The 19,173-nt window shown below is 42.6% G+C and overlaps 1 protein-coding gene across 1 annotated transcript; it reads right to left on the reverse strand.

The window, feature by feature from the left end:
- Nucleotides 1-6,801: 6,801 nt before the first annotated feature.
- Nucleotides 6,802-7,945, reverse strand: LOC124650489 (zinc finger CCCH domain-containing protein 37-like). The gene has a single exon (XM_047190007.1). It carries the CDS (start codon nucleotides 7,943-7,945, stop codon nucleotides 7,148-7,150), a length of 798 nt encoding a protein of 265 aa, XP_047045963.1. The 3' UTR covers nucleotides 6,802-7,147.
- Between the last annotated feature and the right edge of the window lie 11,228 nt (nucleotides 7,946-19,173).

A 19,173-nucleotide genomic window follows, 5' to 3' on the forward strand; every position in this document is an offset into this window, starting at 1 on the left:
TTGTAGGTAACTGGGAAGATATATTGTACATCAGTAGCAGTTTTGGAGGTAGAATTGCTCTGCAACACTCATAATTAATCTTGGTGCCTAAAGAGGGATTTGTGAGCCAGAGCTCAGAAATGCAGCTTCACTCAATTATCAAGTTTCCCTCTTAGTAGTACACTATCTTAATTTCGGTTGATGTATCTGTTGCTTCAGTTCAGTTTTTTCCTTCGGTGCAGTTTTTTATTCACAAGCCTGCCTGCTCGATTTTACTGTCAGCCAAGTTCCAGATTCCAGATGGGTTGTATGTACCCTGCAGAGATGTTTCGTGAAATTAATAGGTGATCATTCTGTGGATCCTGCGTCTGGGAGTACATAGTGCGGCTGGGTTGGGCTACCTGGGTAAGCCTGCTGCTGATGACGAGCAATGAGGTTTGTCTGCTGCACACTAAAATAAATACGTTAGCAACCTTGACCCTCCTGTACTAGTATAAGCTTTTACACTTTGGCATATGTACAACAGACCTGTGTTTTCAGTGGAACATGGTTCTTTTTACACCAGGATGCGGATCCGGATGCGGTGCATCATTTGTCACCTGGAAATAGCCTTGGTGGTACGGTACGGACCGCTGACACGCCCACCACCGTGCGTTCCTTCTCCCAGCCAATAATGGTGGACTGAACTGAACCCTGCACCTCAGCGCCCACAGACGAGGTAGCCAGGATCCCAGGCAGTGTTCGTGGCACGAGATCTGGCAGGGCGATAGCAACAACAAAGCCACCAGATCCTGTCGAGATAAGGGGAAAGCGAAAGCGAAGCCTATCCTCGTTGAAGATCGAAAACAATTCGCAAGTTGCAGCCCCCAAGTTGGCCGCCGAGCGACGGGAGGTCGCCACGACAGGGTCCCGGAAGAGCGGTGCACGCAAAGCGACGGCGCCCACGCTAGTTGCCGAAACCGTGGTCGCGTGCGGCGTACTTGCCCGTCGTGTGTGGGCGAGAAGTATGAGAAAGAATTGGATACTTGGTTTGGGTCGTCGAAGCAAAGCACGCGCCCCCCAGCTCGCTGTTTTCGCCCCTAATCCAGCGGCGTTTGATTTCCGGGTCTCGCATGCGGTCCTGGCTGCTGATCATCGGATTTTTCTTTCTTGTGAGAAAGAGTGTTTTTTTAAGGGATAGAAAACTCTGCTACGGACTTTATTGGGTGTGACTATTTCTTGAAAATTAACATAGTTCTCGGTACAGTGACATTATTAAATATCTTAGTTGCAGCTCATATTGCAACTCACCATTAGCACGGATCATGAGCAAATCTAATGGTTCAACCTCACTTGTAATTGAAGATTTTAAATTGAAATCTCACTTGCAACTGTAAAAAAACTCAGTTGCAACTCAAGTGCACGAATTACGATGCAAATCCGATGTTGTAGGACCACTAGCTCCACTGAGAGCATCTCCAACAGACGTGCTAAATCGCGGCGCGCTATACCGGCGATTGGGCGCGCTGTATACCGCTGGCGCGCGGCATAGCGAATTTGCCTCCGGCAGAGGCTCTATTTTGCAGCGCGCGTTGGTGTGCGAAAAACGCACCTCCGGCAGAGGCTCTATTTTGCAGCGCGCGCGCGTCACAAACTGCTAATCCGACCGTTTTTTTTAAAAAAAATTCATCAAACAAACTATGCAAATATGATCGAAAATACGAATATATTTTAAAAGTGCGCGATACAATGCGACATTTAAATGAAAATACTAAAATAAACTACTCCTCCGACTGGTCGTCGGACTCCCAGTCGAAGTCGGAGCTGCTCAGTGTCGTGTCCGACACCGGCGTCGACGTCGTCGTCCACTGCAAGTCGGAGGAGGAGGAGGAGAGGACGATGGTCGACGGCCTTGCGCCGTTCTTCTTTTCCTCCTTCCTCCTCGCCGCCGCCTCGGCCCTCGCCTTCTTCCTCGCCGCGGACTCGGCGCGGCGCTTCTCGCGGCTCGCCTTTTTCTTCGCTTTCATCGCCGCCTTCTCCTCCTCCTTCTGCGCGTAGAAGGCCTCCGTGGCGGCGACGTCCTCGGGGAATTGGCGCGCCCATTGGCGACATCCTAGTTCTGCCCCCCTCATACTAAGATTGCTCCCTTATACTTCATTCCTAGCTCCGTCCGTGGAGGAGAGACTCGGGGCCGCTCTGGTCTCCCTTGGGGAGGCGACGGGAGAAAGAGTATCCCAATTTGTGATCTGTTTTGTCACTACAGCCTAGAAGATTTGGTCATGTGGACTCAATTACACGAAGGATTATTTGAAAACTAACTCTAGCTGGTTCTTGAGCAACTTTATTTGTTTACGTTGAATGGTACGTGAAATAAATATTGTCGGTCAACATAGTTAAGTCCACGCAATCTGCAAAGATTGTCGTTGACTCGCTCCGCCAAGCCTCCTCACCTGCACAAGCTTCGACGGTTTCTATCGAATCGGATTCTTCTTGTACCTGATTGCATCCCATCCTACAGGCTAGGGATAACCCTATTTTCATTGCGCGAGCTTTTGCCATGCCGTTGATTCCAAGTATGGTATCACGAAAGATACAATGGCAACACACGGTGTTTGCATAGATAGAGTGCATATAATTAACCTTTTTGGACAACAAAAATTGCAGACATCCGCATAAGTTTGACAAATTTTAAAAGAAAAACAAGGAGATGCAAAGTTCAAGACACTATTATAACAAGTCTAAGGTGATGCTAGAGGACTAATTCAAAGATGACGTCACTATCCATATGAAATGAAAATATCCCTCGTGTAAACATCTTGATGTTATGGATACAAGTATATTTTTAAATACTCCATCAAAAGCTTTAAAGTGCACACAATGATGACGAACTCCTCGGCAGACATGGACCATGGTTAAACTTTACAAATTTGCTTTTGACTGAATCTAAACCCTAAACCCCCACAAGATAATTTGAAAAGGAGGAAGTAGTTGCCAGTTATTGTTTCCCAAGGTATATATTCAAACAAGATCCCCCCCCAAAGAGATCTTCAGTCAAGACGGTGTCGTGATTCCAATGTCACAAGATTAGCATCATCATGCCAGTCAAGATGGTGTCGTGATTGCCAATGTCACAAGATTAGCATCAACATGGACATGCGGGAAATGGCATCTAAATTCATAGGAAACTTGTGATTTTGCCACATGGAGACATGGAGTGGCAAAATCCGCAACGCCAGAACCTTCATAATCAGATTTTGATTTTTCATACGCTACAGAGACATAATAAACGAAGCAAACTAATATACCGGTAGATAACCTGTATAAAATAAGAAAAAAGTATTCTTATCGTTCAAGTAAGAATTTAAACGTCCGAGGTCACCGATCTTAGCCACCAATGACAAGCGATGCGTCGGCGAATGGCTCCTTCCGTACCGCGAGCTGAGCTGAGCTTACGAGTAACATAGTGCATCGATCATTAGCAGTCAGCTCACACTTGCAATATGAAAATGTCGATTACGATTTGTTTGTCCAAGAAAGAAGATTAGGGTTACTGATCCAGGGCAATTGGTAGAAGAGGCGACTTCTGGAAGCTTTGCCTAGCTCGGCCGCCAGGGACCATGGTTCGGACCACTCTGGCCTCTCGCTTTTACTCGACGTGTAACTGACTGATTAAGTATTTAGGGGGGATGTTTCTCGTACCCTGTCTGCCTCAACGATGGCGATCTGTGTCCATAGCCGTACCAAACTGAGATGAGAAGCTCCTCTATGCGCAGCATGCATCTCCCTCTCTTTCAATAATCCAATGAGCTCTCTGCTCTCATATAGTGCGTCGATGCATCCATCTCTTCCAATAATCCAGTGAGCTCTCTTAGATCGTGCATCGATCGATCAGTCTCCCCAATAATCTAATGAGCTCACATAGTGCGTTGATCGATCCATGTCTTTGCTATAATCCGAAGAGCTCTCATATAGTGCACGGATTGATTCATGCAACGGCACAGCTTTATTAACCAGCTTATTGATTGATTACGGCATACAAAGTATGTGTGTACTCCCCGTTCAAGTTAAGTGACTGAGGTAGCAAAAGGTGTCTTTGGCTCATGAGCACTAGTGCTCCCGATTTTCAAAAATTATATATTTGGATTTTAAAAAAATTGAAATTAAATATCTACATTCATATAAACATTTCGAAAGTACGGTAGGATTTTGAAAAAAAGTGGTATTTTGAGCTATACAAAAAATAAAAAATTCTGACAAATATCTACCACTATACGTAGCTACAAACTTGTTTTTTTTTCCTGTAGCTTAAAATATAGTGCAATTTTTACTAAATTTTTTCACAAATATTCAGGACATATGCATGTATTTGTGAAATAAATATGATGATTTTCTAAAATACAGATGTACATTTTTAAATATTTTAAAAACTGGGATCACTAGTCTCATGTGCACCAAATCTGCTTTCGAGAGATTGCTTTTTTTCTAAAATGAGCGATAATTTCATGCACTATTTTAAAATATAAAGCATGACATAACAGCTTGCACTACATCTAACTCAAACATATTAGATGCATGTACTCGACAATAGGATGAATATAAATGGGTAGCAGGTAAACATAAAACACTCGTGGAATATGTTAAACAAGCAATTAGGAGCGCAGCCTACGTACCAATCGTTTGCAGGTGTAGCAGTAATTTTTGTAGCGGCAGCCGTGGCGAGTCAACAATAAAGTCGGGCAACCACAACAATAAGTTGAAGACGAACCGTGATAAAAATCGCGAGTAGTAGCGTATAGCAATTTTCAAGAATCTAATTCTTTCACTAAGGCAAGTGGTTCCAAAACGACATGGATGAAGAAGACTATGATGATGATGAAGCAGAGAGCACCGGCAAAACCGAAATATAGAGCGGCTCAGAAAAGAATGTGGACCAAACTGACATCCATTAAAATTTCGATTTCCTTCTTAGCGACGTCACATATACCACTTATTTTCTTACTCACTTGGCAAGTGGCCATACCAACTTCCATAAAGGTGTGATTTAACTTCCTTCCAATTTTCTATGTTGAACCCCACCTCTACTTGCCACTGGTCATGAGATTTTAGATTTAGAGTACATGCGTCACTTAGTTTTGAACCACACGAGGCACTCAATTTAGCCCATTGTTTTTAGCACATGCACACTAAAAGTATCTCTAGCCAAATTCCTATAATATTTTAATGAATCATTTTTATTTATTTTCTCTTCTAGCATGCATCTAGTCGTACTTCTAGAAGTCAGGCTCCACATCTTCTAAAGATATTCAACCTAAGGACTCCTTTAATTCATAGGATAGGAAAATATAGGAATAGAAAAAACATAGGGTTGGCATGTCATGCCCATTTAAATCCTATGAAAAGATGGAGTGTGTTTGATTGTAGCAAAGGAATTTTTCTATGAGTTATGATCTAATGTTTTTTTTATAGGATTTGTACTACAAGATTCCTATAGGATGTGTTCCTATGAATCAAATAATTTATATAGATTTTTTTCATAGGATCCAAATCGTAGACAATTCCTTTACAATCCTATTAATCAAAGGAGCCCTAAACTTGCCCGAGCAAAAATCTTGACTCAAATTTCTTCCCCGTAGCACATTTTCCTTCATGCCCCCGATGCATACCGGCCTCGCACCGCTGCACTAGGCCACTTGATGCCACGCCGAGCTCCGTTTAAGGAATCAAGACAAGACCTCGCCAATCGACACCACGGCAGTCATCTTCAAGCTCCATCCTATTTGATTACAGCCGCTCTTGACCTCCTCCAACCTCTCCAACCGTTGTGTGGGTTTCAGCGTTGCAAGGTACATCTTCCAAATCCCGCTAGCGGACGTCCGCTGAGATGTATAGCAGGCGTTCCCTGAAATGTATGCAACTATAGGTTTTTGAAAGTTAAGTATAAGGGCAAGTACAATGGGGGCGCTCAGCTAAAGGCGCTAGGAAAGAATTCCCGGATATTTTGGCGGTTCCCAACCTATTCTCAGCTAGTTCCTAGCCTTTTACTTAGCATCGATGAATAGATAAGAGGCAGACGCTTAGAAGATAGGTGAAAAAAATACACATCTCAGTACATCTCCTAGCGCCAGGCGCTTAAGCAGATCCGGGATTTGACCTTTTAAGCGCCCACATAAGCGCTTTCCAATGTACATGTCCTAAGAGATCTGCTAGAAATGGTTAAATTTTGGAGGCAAATTTTCTCATTTAAAAGATACGTACTACCTCCGTTCCACCAATAAATAAAGTTCATATTTTTTTAGAAAGTCAAACTTTGTTTTTTTAATTATTAATATATACTATCTAAAATCAATGTCATTAGATATATCATGAAATATATTTTTATATAATATCTATATAATATTCTGGAAGTTTTTAAAATTTAGTCAAAGTTACTTAGCCTAAATTTCTAAAAATAATATCAAGCTTATTCATTAAAACAGAGATGGTAAACCTGTTATAAGTTTAGAGGAGCTTGGTTAGAGATGGTCTAAAGGCTAATAAGTTAGAGATGCTCTAAAGTCCATCTAGACACACTGCCTCTGTTCACGAATAAGTGTACGTTTTTCTTTTTAAAAATAAACATTTTTCAAATTTAACTACTTTTTCATAAAAATAGAAATATATGTGACATCAAATTGCTATATTATTGAGCTGCATGTCATATGATCTAACAATGTTAGTTTAGTGTCATAAATGCTAATTTTTTTTCCAAAAAATGATCAAATTTTATAAAATTTAACTTAAGACATGTCCTAACTACATTTACTTGAGGAGGGGGAGGGGGTATACAACCGAAGCAGCGATCAGTTCATTTGGAACTAAGACATTATTATTAGATAAATGCCGCATTTGGCAATAATATAGGTACATCAAATGATATAGATCACGAAACAGGGACGAGCCATTACACTCGTTTTTTTACACTGGTTAATTAACAATCCAAAACCACTTATGGTCTCGGAAAAAAGGGGGCAGACGCATGCCACACTTAGATTACAAATTTGCTGTATTCAGCTTGCACCATACTAGGCATTTGTTTATGTACAGAAGAATGATGCAGTCCCGGAAATTGTAGAATTAATAATAAGCTAGTAGCTTAATGGAGCTGTCTTGAGCGAGCCGCCTGGCAATCTTCGAGGTGATGATCTCTTGCTCACATGACCAGCTCGGACACCCAGCCGAGGTCTGGCCCGTCGTCCTCCGTCACCGGCGGCAGCACCTGCTGCGCTCCCGGAGAAGAAAACGGCTTGGCCTTTGCGAAGCTGAGGTGACGCATGGCGAGCATGAGCTCCTCGACCTCGGCATCGGCGTCGTCCTCATCCACCCACCGGACGACCCTGCCCTCAACCGGCGACACCGGGGGCGACTCCCAGAGCGAGGTGAGGGTGGACTTGGGCGAGAGCGCGAGCGGCGAGGAGTACTCCCCAGCGGCCCCGCCCTTGCAGCCGCGGAGCTCGCCCGCGGCGTGCGCGAAGAAGCAGACGCGGCGGCGGCACGCGGGCCCCGCGCGGCAGGGGCGGGTGCGGTAGCGGGACGGGTGGAGCCAGAGCTCGAAGGTGCCGTGCGCGAGCGGGCAGGCCGTCCCGCGCGGGCAGGCGGCGCCGCCGGGCCTGCGGCGGAAGTCCGGGCAGGGGTCCCCGGAGTATGCGACGCGGCGCGGGTCCCGGCGCCGCGCCGCCTCCCCCGGGTGCGCGTAGGGGCAGGCGGTCCAGTCGTGGCTCCGCGCGCGCGCGCAGCGCCGCACCTTGAACTCGTACATCATGAAGTCGTCGTCGTCCGCCTCGGCGTCGGCGTCGGGGTGGCCGGCGGTGGGGGAGGAGCAGGAGGAGGAGGAGAGGTACTCGCCGAGGGCCACGAGGAGCTGCGGCGGGATGCTGTCCGGCTCCGCCCAGGAGTAGGCCAGCGCGGCCGGGTCGAGGTAGAGGCCGTGCTCGTGGGCGTGGCTCGCCATGGCCGTGTGGAGAGGGAGGTCGAGAGGAGTGACAGTAACCGGCGGCGGCGAGCGACGCTGCTTTGAGGATCGAGCGGGCGTGGCGCGCGGGTTTTATAGGTGGCGCGGCGGGCCGCGGTGGCGGAGGCGGTATCCGGCAGCTGTTGGTTGCGGCGTGGGGTGGTTTTGGCGGCGAGCGGGTGTACGTGGGGGCGGGGGCGGGTACGTGTAGCTGCGCGGAGGCGGGTGCTGCATGTTGGCCGCCACGTCGCGGGCGGGATGGTTTCTCTTCTCGGTGCTGCCACAGCCCGCTTTTTCTTTTGCTTTTTATCGCGCCAAATCAGGGTCGGCTTCCCGTTTCCAGAAGCAGGCGAGTCCAGACTCCAGAGACTAGAGGCAGTCAGGAACTCTTAGTTTTCAGTTAATTCTTGTCGTTTTTATACTTAAAAATCTTGGTTCAAACTCGGTTTGTAACTCGGAGTATAAAAAATAGTGGCAACTTGATTTGTTACAGAAAAACCAAAGTTTCAACCACACTTCAAACTAACTTTTTTTATTTGCAACACAATATCAACTGACAATTTTTGCAACTTAAAAACCACATTAATCACGATGCACCACATACGATGGTGTAGGATTCGACTGAAAACTAAGTGAACTAGCAAAACCGTTATTTTTTTTGTCTTTATTTCCTCCAAATCATATTTTTTGTTCTAAATTAGTTGATGTTGTTTTGTTCCAAACTAATTTGAAACGGTGGGAATACTGGAAGGTACTATGTGCCGATCTGGTCGGCACGGACCACACACCGCACAAACCCTAGTGTTTGGGCCGGCCCGCTATTCCTCTCACATCTTTTTTTATTAGTTTTTCTTTTCTCTTTTTCTTTTTACTTTTTTTGTTTTTACTTTTTCAAAAGCTCAAATATTTTTAAGTTTGAATTTCTAAAATCCAAAATTTATAAATATTTATTTAAATTTAAAAATCTCAATTTTTTAAAAATCTAAATATTTTAAAATTTTGAACATTTTTTAGATTGTACATTTTTACAAAATTTGAAAGTTTTTCGAATATAAAAATATTTTAAATTTCAATATTTTTTGAATACGAACAATTTTTTTGATTTGCTACAGAAAAATCAAAGTTGCAGCCACACTTCAAACTAACTTTTTTGATTTGCAACACAATTTCAACTCACAGTTTTCAATTGCAACATATTTGCAACTGAAAAAGCACATTAATCACGATGCACATACGACTGAAAAGTAAGTGAACTAGCAAAACCGTTATTTTGGTCTTTATTTCCTCCAAAGCCTATTTTTGTTCCAAATTAGTTGATGCGGTTTTGTTCTAAACTAATTTGAAATGGTCGGAATACTGGGTGGTGCTATGTGCCAACCTGGTCGGCACAGACCAGACGCCACCCACCCCCAGTGTTTGGGCCGACCCACTGTTCCTCTCACCTCTTTTTTTATTTGTTTTTGTTTTCTCTTTTTTTCTTTTTACATTATTCAAAAGCTAAAATATTTTTAAGATCGAATTTTAAAACCCGAAAGTTTTAAATATTTTAGCTTGTTATATCTGAAATTTTCAAAAACCTAAATATTTAAAATTTTGAATATTTTTAAGATTGTAATGTTTACAAAATTTTAATTTTTTTTCAAAATTTGAATGTTTTTCGAATATGAACATATTTTTTAATTTAAATATTTTCCGAATATGATTTTTTTTTTAAATTTGAACGTATTTCAAATTTGAACACTTTCAAATTTAACATTTTCTAAATTTGAACTATTTTTAAATTTGAAAAATTAAAAATAAACAAAGAGAAACAAACAAAAAATAAACAAAAAATAATAATAATAAGAATAAGATAAGAAACAGAAAAAATAGAAAAAAACGAGAATGATAGGAAAGGAAAAACGAAAAAAAACATGTAACAGAAGTTACCATCGAACTGGGCCGAGCCGGCGCGCGGGGAGTGTGGCGCGCGGTAACGACCGACCTAGTCAGTATATAGCAATTGACAGGAATACTAGTGTTTTGAAGGAACTAGTGTGATAACCTCAGGGCATCTTGATACGTCTCAAACGTATCTATAATTTCTTATATTCCATGCTACTTTTATGACAATACTCACATATTTTATACATATTTTATATCATTATTATGTATTTTCCGGCACTAACCTATTAACGAGATGCTGAAGCGTCAGTTGCTGTTTTCTGCTGTTTTTGGTTTCAGAAATCCTACAAAGGAAATATTCTCGGAATTGGACGAAATCAACGCCCAGGGTCTTATTTTTCCACGGAGCTTCCAGAAGACCGAAGAGCATACGAGGTGGGGCGACGAGGCGCCCAGACCACATGGTCGTGCGGCCTGGGTGGGGGCCGCGCCGCCCTATGGTGTGGGACCCCTGCGCCTCCACCGACCCTGCCCTTCTGCCTACCTAAACTCTCCGTCGCGAAAACCCTATTACCGAGAGCCACGATACGGAAATACTTCCAGAGACACCGCCGCCGCCAATCCCATCTCGGGGGATTCAGGAGATCGCCTCCGGCACCCTGCCGGAGAGGGGAATCATCATTGGAGGGCTCTACATCATCATGCCCGCCTCCGGATTGCTGTGTGAGTAGTTCATCCTTGGACTATGGGTCCATAGCAGTAGCTAGATGGTTGTCTTCTCCTCATTGTGCTATCATGTTAGATCTTGTGAGCTGCCTATCATGATCAAGATCATCTATTTGTAATGCTACATGTTGTGTTTGTTGGGATCCGATGAATATTGAATACTATGTCAAGTTGATTATCAATCTATCATACATATGTTGTTTATGTTCTTGCATGCTCTCCGTTGCTAGTAGAGGCTCTAGCCAAGTTGATACTTGTAACTCCAAGAGGGGGTATTTATGCTAGATAGTGGGTTCATGCCTCCATTGAATGCGGGACGATGACGAGAAAGTTCTAAGGTTGTGGATGTGCTTGTTGCCACTAGGGATAAAACATCAATGCTTTGTCTAAGGATATTTGTGTTGATTACATTACGCACCATACTTAATGCAATTATCTGTTGTTTGCAACTTAATACTGGAAGGGGTGCGGATGCTAACCCGAATGTGGACTTTTTAGGCATAGATGCATGCTGGATAGCGGTCTATCTACTTTATCGTAATGCCCTGATTAAATCTCATAGTAATCATCATGATATGTATGCATCTCTATTTGTCAATTGTCCAACTGTAATTTGTTCACCCAACATGCTATTTATCTTATGGGAGAGACACCACTAGTGAACTGTGGACCCCGGTCCATTCTTTTACATCTGAATACAATCTACTGCAATCATTGTTCTCTACTGTTCTTCGCAAATAAACATCATCTTCCACACTATACATTTAATCCTTTGTTTACAGCAAGCCGGTGAGATTGACAACCTCACTGTTACGTTGGGGCAAAGTATTTTAATTGTGTTGTGCAGGTTCCACGTTGGCGCCGGAATCCCTGGTGTTGCGCCGCACTACACTCCGTCACCAACAACCTTCACGTGGCCTTCATCTCCTACTGGTTCGATAACCTTGGTTTCTTTCTGAGGGAAAACTTACTGCTGTGCGCATCACACCTTCCTCTTGGGGTTCCCAACGGACGTGTGCATCACGCGCCATCAAGACTGTTTTCTGGCGCCGTTGCCGGGGAGATCAAGACACGCTGCAAGGGGAGTCTCTCACTTCCAATCTCTTTACTTTGTTTTGTCTTGCTTTACTTTACTTTATTTACTGCTTTGTTTGTTTCTTTATATCAAAAACACAAAAAATTAGTTGCTTTACTTTATTTCATTTGTCTTGTTGCGTTCTCTATATTAAAAACACAAAAAAATAGTTACTTGTATTTACTTTATTTACCTTTTGTTTATTTCATCATGCTTCCTCCTAAGTTCACTCTGAAAGATATACCGGTAGGGTAAGGGTATACCTGGCCATGGGCAGCCCGGCCCGGTCGGCCCGGCCCGGCCCGAAATTCCCGGGCCAAGCCCGACCCGACCATGCCTGTGGGCCGGGCCTGGGCCAGATTTTTTGGCCCGATGGTCAGCATGGGCCGGGCCTGGGCCATCATTTTGCGCGATTTAAGGAAGCGGCCCGGCCCGTGGCCCGAGGCCCGACGGGCTTTCCTTATGATGGGCCGGGCTTGGGCCAAGATTTCCGGCCCGACGGTCGGGCCGGGCCTGGGCCGAGATTTTCCACATCGGGCCTTGGTCGGCCCGGCCCGAGGCCCGGCCCGGCCCGAGAAATGCTCAGGTATAGGTAAGGGTCTATCATTGGAAGAGATAATATAGAAGAATTTTTTACTCATGTTAGTATGGTTGAAGATTTTGAAGATAGATCCTTGGTAAAAGTTGTCCCTACTTATGAAAGTGCTACTTAGTACGCATGTTGGAAACTAGATTCATTAATCTTAATCCTATAATTCAACATATGTTTCTTAAACTCTCTGATATGGAAAGGGGAGAAAATAGAGATTTTGTTTTAAAGGTCCTTCTTAGAGAATTTGGTGATATAGCTAAAGAAGCTAGAAAAGTTTTTATTAAGCATAAGAGGCTTGGCTTTTATACCGATTTTGCAAAAACACTTGAAAAAATGGACATGGATAGATTAAAGTACACTAATAACGTCAATGGTGAGGGGGATATTAAAGTACCAATACCTCATAAACTAATGGGAATGCATGAAGCTCTAGAAAATAACTATGCTTGGCTTGTTCCTGAAAATTTGTTTGATGAGGATAGTAAGCCTAGGAGCAATGAAAGAGGAGTTACTTACATATACAAGATACAATGCATTGTTGAGAAAACTCCCAACTCCCATGGTAATAATGTTAATGCTTCATCTCTTGATAATACTCGATTCACACTTTCTGCGCCTAGCTGAAAGGCGTTAAAAAAGCGCTTATGGGAGACAACCCATTATTTTACTTCTGCACTTTTGTTTTATATTTGAGTCTTGGAAGTTGTTACTACTGTAGCAACCTCTCCTTATCTTTATTTTATTGCATTGTTGTGCCAAGTAAAGTCTTTGATAGTAGGGTTGATACTAGATTTGGATTACTGCGCAGAAACAGATTTCTTACTGTCACGAAATTGAGCAGCCCCGTCTGTAGGTAACTCAGAAAAATCTGCCAATTTACGTGCGTGATCCTCAAATATGTACGCAACTTTATTTCAATTTGAGCTTTTTCATCTGAGCAAGTTAAGTGCCCCAGAAAAATTCGTCTTTACGGACTGTTCTATTTTGACAGATTCTGCCTTTTATTTCGCATTGCCTGTTTTGCTATATTTGATGGATTTCTTTGTTCCATTAACTTTCAGTAGCTTTGTGCAATATCCAGAAGTGTTAAGAATGATTATGTCACCTCTGAATATGTGAATTTTGATTATGCACTAACCCTCTAATGAGTTTGTTTTGAGTTTGGTGTGGAGGAAGTTTCGAAGGATCAAGAGAGGAGGATGATACAATATGATCAAGAAGTGTGAAAAGTCTAAGCTTGGGGATGCCCCCGTGGTTCATCCCTGCATATTTCAAGAAGACTCAAGCATCTAAGCTTGGGGATGCCCAAGGCATCCCCTTCTTCATCGACAAGTTATCAGGTCACCTCTAGTGAAATTATATTTTTATTCAGTCACATCTTACGTGCTTTACTTGGAGCGTCTGTTTGCTTTTTTTTTTGTTTTTGTTTGAATAAAAATTGGATCCTAGCATTCTTTGTGTGGGAGAGAGACACGCTCCGTGAGGTCTGAGCCTGACACGTCCGTTGGGAACCCCAAGAGGAAGCCGTGATGGCGCACACGCAAGTTTCGCAAGAAACCAAGCCATCGAACCGAGGAGGAGCCAAGAAGCACGTTGAAGGTTGATGGCGGCGGGATGTAGTGCGGCGCAACACCGGAGATTCGGCGCCAACGTGGAACCTGCACAACACAACCAAAGCTACTTTGCCCCAACGAAACGGTGAGGTTGTCAATCTCACCTGAGCTTGCTGTAACAAAGGATTAACCGTATTGTGTGGAAGATGATTGTTTGCGGAGAAAACGGTAAAAACAAGTATTGCGAGTGGATTGTATTTCGATAAAGAGATTGGACCGGGGTCCACGGTTCACTAGAGGTGTCTCTCCCATAAGACGAACAGCATGTTGGGTGAACAAATTACAGTTGGGCAATTGACAAATAAAGAGAGCATGACAATGCACATACATATCATGATGAGTATAGTGAGATTTAATTGGGCATTACGACAAAGTACATAGACCGCCATCCAGCTGCATCTATGCCTAAAAAGTCCACCTTCGAGTTATCATCAGAACCCCCTCCGGTATTAAGTTGCAAAGCAACGAGACAATTGCATTAAGTATGGTGCGTAATGTAATCAACAACTACATCCTTAGACATAGCATCAATGTTTTATCCCTAGTGGCAACGGCACAACACAACCTTAGAACTTTACATCGCTCTGTCCCAGGTGTCAATGCGAGGCATGAACCCACTATCGAGCATAAGTACTCCCTCTTGGAGTTAAAAGCATCTACTTGGCGGAGCATCTACTAATAACGGAGAGCATGCAAGATCATAAACAACACATAAGCATAACTTTGATAATCAACATAACAAGTATTCTCTATTCATCGGATCCCAACAAACGCAACATATAGAATTACATATAGATGATCTTGATCATGATAGGCAGCTCACAAGATCCGACAATGATAGCACAATGGGGAGAAGACAACCATCTAGCTACTGCTATGGACCCATAGTCCAGGGGTAGACTACTCACTCATCACTCCGGAGGCGACCATGGCGGTGTAGAGTCCTCCGGGAGATGATTCCCCTCTCCGGCGAGGGTGCGGGAGGCGATCTCCGGGATCCCCGAGATGGGATCGGCGGCGACGGCGTCTCGGTAATGTTTTCCGTATCGTGGCTCTCGGTGCTGGGGGTTTCGTCACGGAGGCTATTTGTAGGCGGAAGGGCAAGTCGAGAGGCGGCACGGGGGCCCACACCACGAGGCCGGCGCGGCCAAGGGGGGCCGCGCCGCCCTAGGGTTTGGCCCCCTGTGGCCCCTCTTCGTCTCGTCCTTCGGACTTCTGGAAGCTTCGTGAGAAAATAGGCCTCACGGGCTTTTATTTCGTCCAATTCGAGAATATTTCTTTACTAGGATTTACGAAACCAAAAACAGCGAGAAAACGACAAGCGGCACTTCGGCATCTTGTTAATAGGTTAGTTCCGGAAAATGCACGAATATGACATAAAGTGTGCATAAAACATGTAGATAACATCAATAATGTGGCATGGAACACAAGAAATTATCGATACGTTGGAGACGTATCAGCATCCCAAGCTTAGTTACGCTCGTCCCGAGCGGAGTAAAACGATAACAAAGATAATTTACGGAGTGACATGCCATCATAAACTTGATCATACTATTTGTAAAGCATATGTAGATGAATGCAGCGATCAAAACAATGTGTATGACATGAGTAAACAAGTGAATCATAAAGCAAAGACTTTTCATGAATAGCACTTCAAGACAAGCATCAATAAGTCTTGCATAAGAGTTAACTCATAAAGCAATAATTCAAAGTAAAGGTATTGAAGCAACACAAAAGAAGATTAAGTTTCAGCGGTTGCTTTCAACTTGTAACATGTATATCTCATGGATATTGTCAACATAGAGTAATATAATAAGTGCAATAAGCAAGTATGTAGGAATCAATGCACAGTTCACACAAGTGTTTGCTTCTTGAGGTGGAGAGAAATAGGTGAAGCTGACTCAACATTGAAAGTAAAAGAATGGTCCTCATAGAGGAAAAGCATCGATTGCTATATTTGTGCTAGAGCTTTGATTTTGAAAACATGAAACAATTTTGTCAACGGTAGTAATAAAGCATATGCATCATGTAAATTATATCTTATAAGTTGCAAGCCTCATGCATAGTGTACTAATAGTGCTCGCACCTTGTCCTAATTAGCTTGGACTACACGGATTATCACCGCAATACATATGCTTTAACCAAGTATCACAAAGGGGTACCTCTATGCCGCTTGTACAAAGGTCTAAGGAGAAAGCTCGCATTTGGATTTCTCGCTTTTGATTATTCTCAACTTAGACATCCATACCAGGGACAACATAGACAACGAGATAATGGACTCCTCTTTTAATGCTTTAAGCATTTAACAACAATTAATTCTTTTCTCATTAGAGATTTGAGGATGTTTGTCCAAAGCTGAAACTTCCACCATGGAATCATGGCTTTAGTTAGCGGCCCAATGTTCTTCTCTCACAATATGCATGCTCAAACCATTCAACTCGGTGTAGATCGCCCTTACTTCGGACAAGACGAACATGCATAGCAACTCACATGAAATTCAACAATGAGTTGATGGCGTTCCCCGGTAAACATGGTTATCGCACAACAAGCAACTTAATAAGAGATAAAGTGCATAATTACATATTCAATACCACAATAGTTTTTAAGCTATTTGTCCCATGAGCTATATATTGCAAAGGTGAATGATGGAATTTTAAAGGTAGCACTCAAGCAATTTACTTTGGAATGGCGGGAAAATACCATGTAGTATAGGTAGGTATGGTGGACACAAATGGCATAGTGGTTGGCTCAAGTATTTTGGATGCATGAGAAGTATTCCCTCTCGATACAAGGTTTAGGCTAGCAAGGTTATTTGAAGCAAACACAAGGATGAACTGGTACAGCAAAACTCACATAAAAGACATATTGAAAACATTATAAGACTCTACACCGTCTTCCTTGTTGTTCAAACTCAAAACTAGAAATTATCTAGACCTTAGAGAAACCAAATATGCAAACCAAATTTTAGCATGCTCTATGTATTTCTTCATTAATGGGTGCAAAGCATATGATGCAAGAGCTTAAACATGAGCACAACAATTGCCAAGTATCACATTACCCAAGACATTTATAGCAATTACTACATGTATCATTTTCCAATTCCAACCATATAACAATTTAACGAAGGAGAAACTTCGCCATGAATACTATGAGTAGAAACCAAGGACATATTTGTCCATATGCTACAGCGGAGTGTGTATCTCTCCCATAAAGTGAATGCTAGGATCCATTTTATTCAAACAAAACAAAAACAAAAACAAACCGACGCTCCAAGAAAAAGCACATAAGATGTGGCCGAATAAAAATGTAGTTTCGGGGAGGAACACTGATAATTTGTTGATGAAGAAGGGGATGCCTTGGGCATCCCCAAGCTTAGACAGCTTGAGTCTTCTTGATATATGCAGGGGTGAACCACGGGTGCATCCCCAAGCTTAGAGCTTTCACTCTCCTTGATCATGTTGCATCATACTCCTCTCTTGATCCTTGAAAACTTCCTCCACACCAAACTCGAAACAACTCATTAGAGGGTTAGTGCACAATATAAATTGACATATTCAGAGGTGACACAATCATTCTTAACACTTCTGGACATTGCATAATGCTACTGGACATTAGTGGATCAAAGAAATTCATCCAACATAGCGAAAGAGGCAATGCGAAATAAAAGGCAGAATCTGTCAAAACAGAACAGTTCGTATTGACGAATTTTAAAATGGCACCAGACTTGCTCAAATGAAAATGCTCAAATTGAATGAAAGTTGCGTACATATCTGAGGATCATGCACGTAAATTGGCATAATTTTCTGAGCTTCCTGCAGGGCAGTGGGCTCAGATTCGTGACAGCAAAGAAATCTGGAACTGCGCAGTAATCCAAATCTAGTACTTACTTTTCTATCAACGGCTTAACTTGGCACAACAAAACTCAAAACTAAGATAAGGAGAGGTTGCTACAGTAGTAAACAACTTCCAAGACACAAAATAAAAACAAAGTACTGTAGAGTAAAAACATGGGTTGTCTCCCATAGCGCTTTTCTTTAACGCCTTTCAGCTATGGCGCGAGTAAGTGTGTATCAAGTATTATCGAAGGATGGTGTATCAACACTACCACAGGCTTTACCCTTACCTTTCTTAGTGTTTTCTTTCCTTTGGTTAGAAATATCACGAGTTTCTCCATTATAGCAGGTGAATTTCAAAGTACCTTCTCCAACATCAATGGCTGCTCCCAATAGTTTGAGCGAGGATCTTCAGATGTGAGTTTTCTGACGTTTTCAACAACAAGATAATCAATAGATATTGTTCTTCCACAAATAGTTGTAATGCACACTGCGGCTATTCCTTTAGGGATTATAGTAGAGTTATCAATGAGAGTTATCTCTTCTCTCCTTCCTCAACTCCCAAAGGTTTCAAGAGATTTATAAATACTTTCACGGCATAAGGCAAGAATTTCATACATAATATCACAGTTAGCATAGGGTTACGATCACGATAGACATTTTAACGAGTCCACAATGAGAGTTTAAGGTTCACTAAGACTTGTTCAAGAACCAGATTACGAACACGTGGCAATAGTTATCATTCAGCGAGATGTACTTATCTCGAGTATTTAATCTACTATATATGTGACGGATGAATCAAAGCTTATTAGCTGAATCATGTATGCAACCAACTTCTTTATGGCGTTGAAAGCTTGATCCCCATTGCAATGAAGGAATCTCACTCCCACTAAAGTATCCAAAGCATATCTATGTGAACCATAAGACCAAAATAAAAATTACTAAGGAGCAAACTTAGAGTCATTTGAGGTTCGGTTTCACGATAAGAAGTAAAAATTCTAGACTAAGCATCCTTAAAACTCTCCTCATCCCCTTGTTTAGAAAGTGAAGACTAATTCTTGAGCGAAGAAGTAACGAGTTCGGAAGCTGAGACATGGTAACAAAAGTAACTAAATATTTTTGTATTTTTTAATATAGAGTGCAAGACAATAAAAGCAAACTAGATAAAGTAAATGCAAATGAAACTAATTTTTTGTGTTTTCGATATAGCAAACAGATGCAAATAAAGTAAACTAGCAACTAATTTTTTGTATTTTGATTGAGTACAGCAAACAAAGTAGTAAATAAAATAAAGCAAGACAAAAACAAAGTAAAGAGATTGAAGTGGAGACTCCCCTTGCGGCGTGTCTTGATCTCCTAGAGCAGCGGCGCTCCGAGGAAAGAAGAGCTTGATGGCGTGTATTTCACACGTTCGTTGGGCAACCCCAAGAGGAAGGTATGATGCGCCCGCTGGCGGCAAGTTTTCCCTCGAGAGAAGAAACCGGAGTTTTATCGAACCGGGGAGG

Source organism: Lolium rigidum, chromosome 4, assembly GCF_022539505.1.
Source record: "Lolium rigidum isolate FL_2022 chromosome 4, APGP_CSIRO_Lrig_0.1, whole genome shotgun sequence".
NCBI lineage: Eukaryota > Viridiplantae > Streptophyta > Magnoliopsida > Poales > Poaceae > Lolium > Lolium rigidum.